Source organism: Oratosquilla oratoria, chromosome 33 (genome assembly GCF_046742065.1).
Source record: "Oratosquilla oratoria isolate Oo_2021 chromosome 33, ASM4674206v1, whole genome shotgun sequence".
Lineage (NCBI taxonomy): Eukaryota > Metazoa > Arthropoda > Malacostraca > Stomatopoda > Squillidae > Oratosquilla > Oratosquilla oratoria.
In genome coordinates, this window is record NC_134809.1 from 38,901,562 (window position 1) to 38,904,061 (window position 2,500).

Consider the following 2,500-nt stretch of genomic DNA (forward strand, 5'->3'; position numbering starts at 1 on the left):
ATAATAATAATAATAATAATGATAATGATAATGATAATGATAATGATAATGATAATGATAATAATAATAATAATAATAATAATAATAATAATAATAATAATAATAATAATAATAATAATAATAATAATAATAATAATAATAATAATAATAATAATAATAATAATAATAATAATAATAATAATAATAACAATAATGATAATAATAATAATAATAATAATAATAATAATAATAATAATAATAATAATAATAATAATAATAATAATAATAATGATAATAATAATGATAATAATAATAAAATTGTACCTTTCCAGTTTCGTCGATTTTGATTAGAGGTCTCATGATAGATACTTCAGTTGGACATCCCCTGTTGTCCAGGAGTGTGATGACGTTTTGATCTCCTCCGTCCATGGCCACGAGATCACGCACGAAGATCTCGTAAGGAGAGTTCCTGTCCACGATCTCGAAGACCAGCATGAGCATCTCACCAACGGAGGCGGAGATCAGGTCCTCGTTATTGCTGTCCGTGACCCTCATTATGACATTTGGAGAGTCGACCACTCCTTCTTCTTCGTGAATACTCTTGATGTCTCCCTTCACCTGAAGATCGACCATATTGCTAACACTTTTGTTGCTCAGGTCGTACTTGCAATGTACGGACAGACCCAGATCAGCCGAGGTGACGATCATGTCATGGTGTTGGATAACAACATCGTTACTGTAACGAGAGGGTGATTCACGTTTTACGTTGCAGTCCACGTCGTTGTAAGCCATTGTGATCTCAAACTCAAGAGAGTCGTCGATGTCGTTCACACATGTGCTCGGCGATCCCTTGGCGTAGATCTTCCCGTTGAATATTTTGGAGGTCTTGATCTTGGCCACCATGTCCCCAGAGCGGCAGTTTATGGTTACGTTGTAACAAGAACTGAGTTCGTAGGTAGAAGCACCTGGGATGTCGAGATAGGGCTGAGTGATATGGGAGAGGGAAGCTGCGTGATGGTGGGAAAGACGGCATACATCCTTACCGGTATCACCGTAGTCGAAGGAATGACACCTGAGAGAAGATTATGACAATTGTCAGTTAGAAGTAGAGACAGGATTTTATATACATTTTCATAAAATAATGATGAGACTAGTGCGATAATAAAGAAATATGATAGAAGAGAGGGGAAGAGGTTATCATCTATTAACAAGATATCTTAAACGTCAATCATTAGTTCTGTATGAGTGTATTTAGGAACCAGAACTATCATCTATTGTAACATGAAAAAAGGATTAGAATAAAATATAATGAAGTTAATGAGTTCATAGTAACGAGGCTATAGAACACAAGGAAGGAGTGAATGTTGGATATCGGTATTACTAAACTGAAAAGGGATGTGTGGACATATAAGAGAGATAAAGACTTAATAGTTACATGGAACTTTTAATAGTGTGATAAAATTGGAACAAAGAAATGTAAACAGAAAGGAAAATAAGTTTACCATACATCCTACTGCAAGTCATTTATATAATCACCCCAAAACTGCGGTGTCAGAATATATTGTATTAGAGTGACCTACATTCACATCTCCATCTCAGAACTCTTACCTGTAGGGAGAGCTAAGACACATCTTCTTGCAGTCATCGAGAGTCTCAACTTCCTGGAGTACAGAATCTACTGTCTTAAGGATACGCCCATCCATTTTCTGGAATTCACAGAGCCTAACTGGATCGTCGACGCAATTGCTCTCGAGGTACTCTGTGTTATCGCCTGCCTTGAAAGCACCAGTCCCAACCGACGTGTGGCGGTCCATATCTGAGATGCGACACTCGCCCGTTACGTTGTTGAAGTTCGCGGATCTGCGGGTGGATGAATAACATATAGGCTCAGTAAGGTGCATTACCGAAAGGTGTAGTAATATAGCTTTCAGCTCTCAGCCGGGAGGTTATTACGAGACATGATCCAAGACCATGGGGAAAAACATCCATCCACGTATACTGATATATATATATATATATATATATATATATATATATATATATATATATATATATATAGATACATACATACATATACCAGAAGTTTTTTCCCCCTACACGGGGGGTAGCAAAAAGAAAAAGGCATAGAAACCACTCCCACCCATTCCATTTCCTATATATTCCACCCTCCTCCCTCCCTCTCATCTTGGCACCTTCTGGACGACGGGCCATCCCTGCATCCTGTCCACTGCCCCGGGCCAGAAGCAGTGTCGCAAGACACAGCACATCCACAGCAAGGCCGCTTCATAAATTCGGCGACCCCCCTCTCCGCCCCCCCATGCAGAAAAGGAGAAGACGGAGAGAAATCCCTTCAGGCTGCGTCAAATTTATCTCATACATACTTCCTCACCCCCATCCCCCACCCATTCCCACTCATGCATCACAGCATCATCCATACACAACCCTTCTCCATTCACCCCTATCTTCTGTCCTCTCCCGTCCTTCCTCCACAGACATTCCTCTATTTTGTAATGCCCCTTTC

The 2,500-nt window shown here is 39.2% G+C and overlaps 1 protein-coding gene across 1 annotated transcript in view; it reads right to left on the bottom strand.

Annotated features, from left to right (window-relative positions):
• LOC143018026 (uncharacterized) overlaps window positions 1–2,500 on the bottom strand; it is a 68,308-nt gene that overhangs the window by 6,596 nt on the left and 59,212 nt on the right. Inside the window, exons 5-6 of the mRNA XM_076173065.1 lie at window positions 1,588–1,839; window positions 304–1,051 (exon numbers count right to left, since the gene is read on the bottom strand). Coding sequence (XP_076029180.1) covers window positions 304–1,051; window positions 1,588–1,839 — 1,000 coding nt within the window. The remainder of the gene's footprint in view (window positions 1–303; window positions 1,052–1,587; window positions 1,840–2,500) is intronic.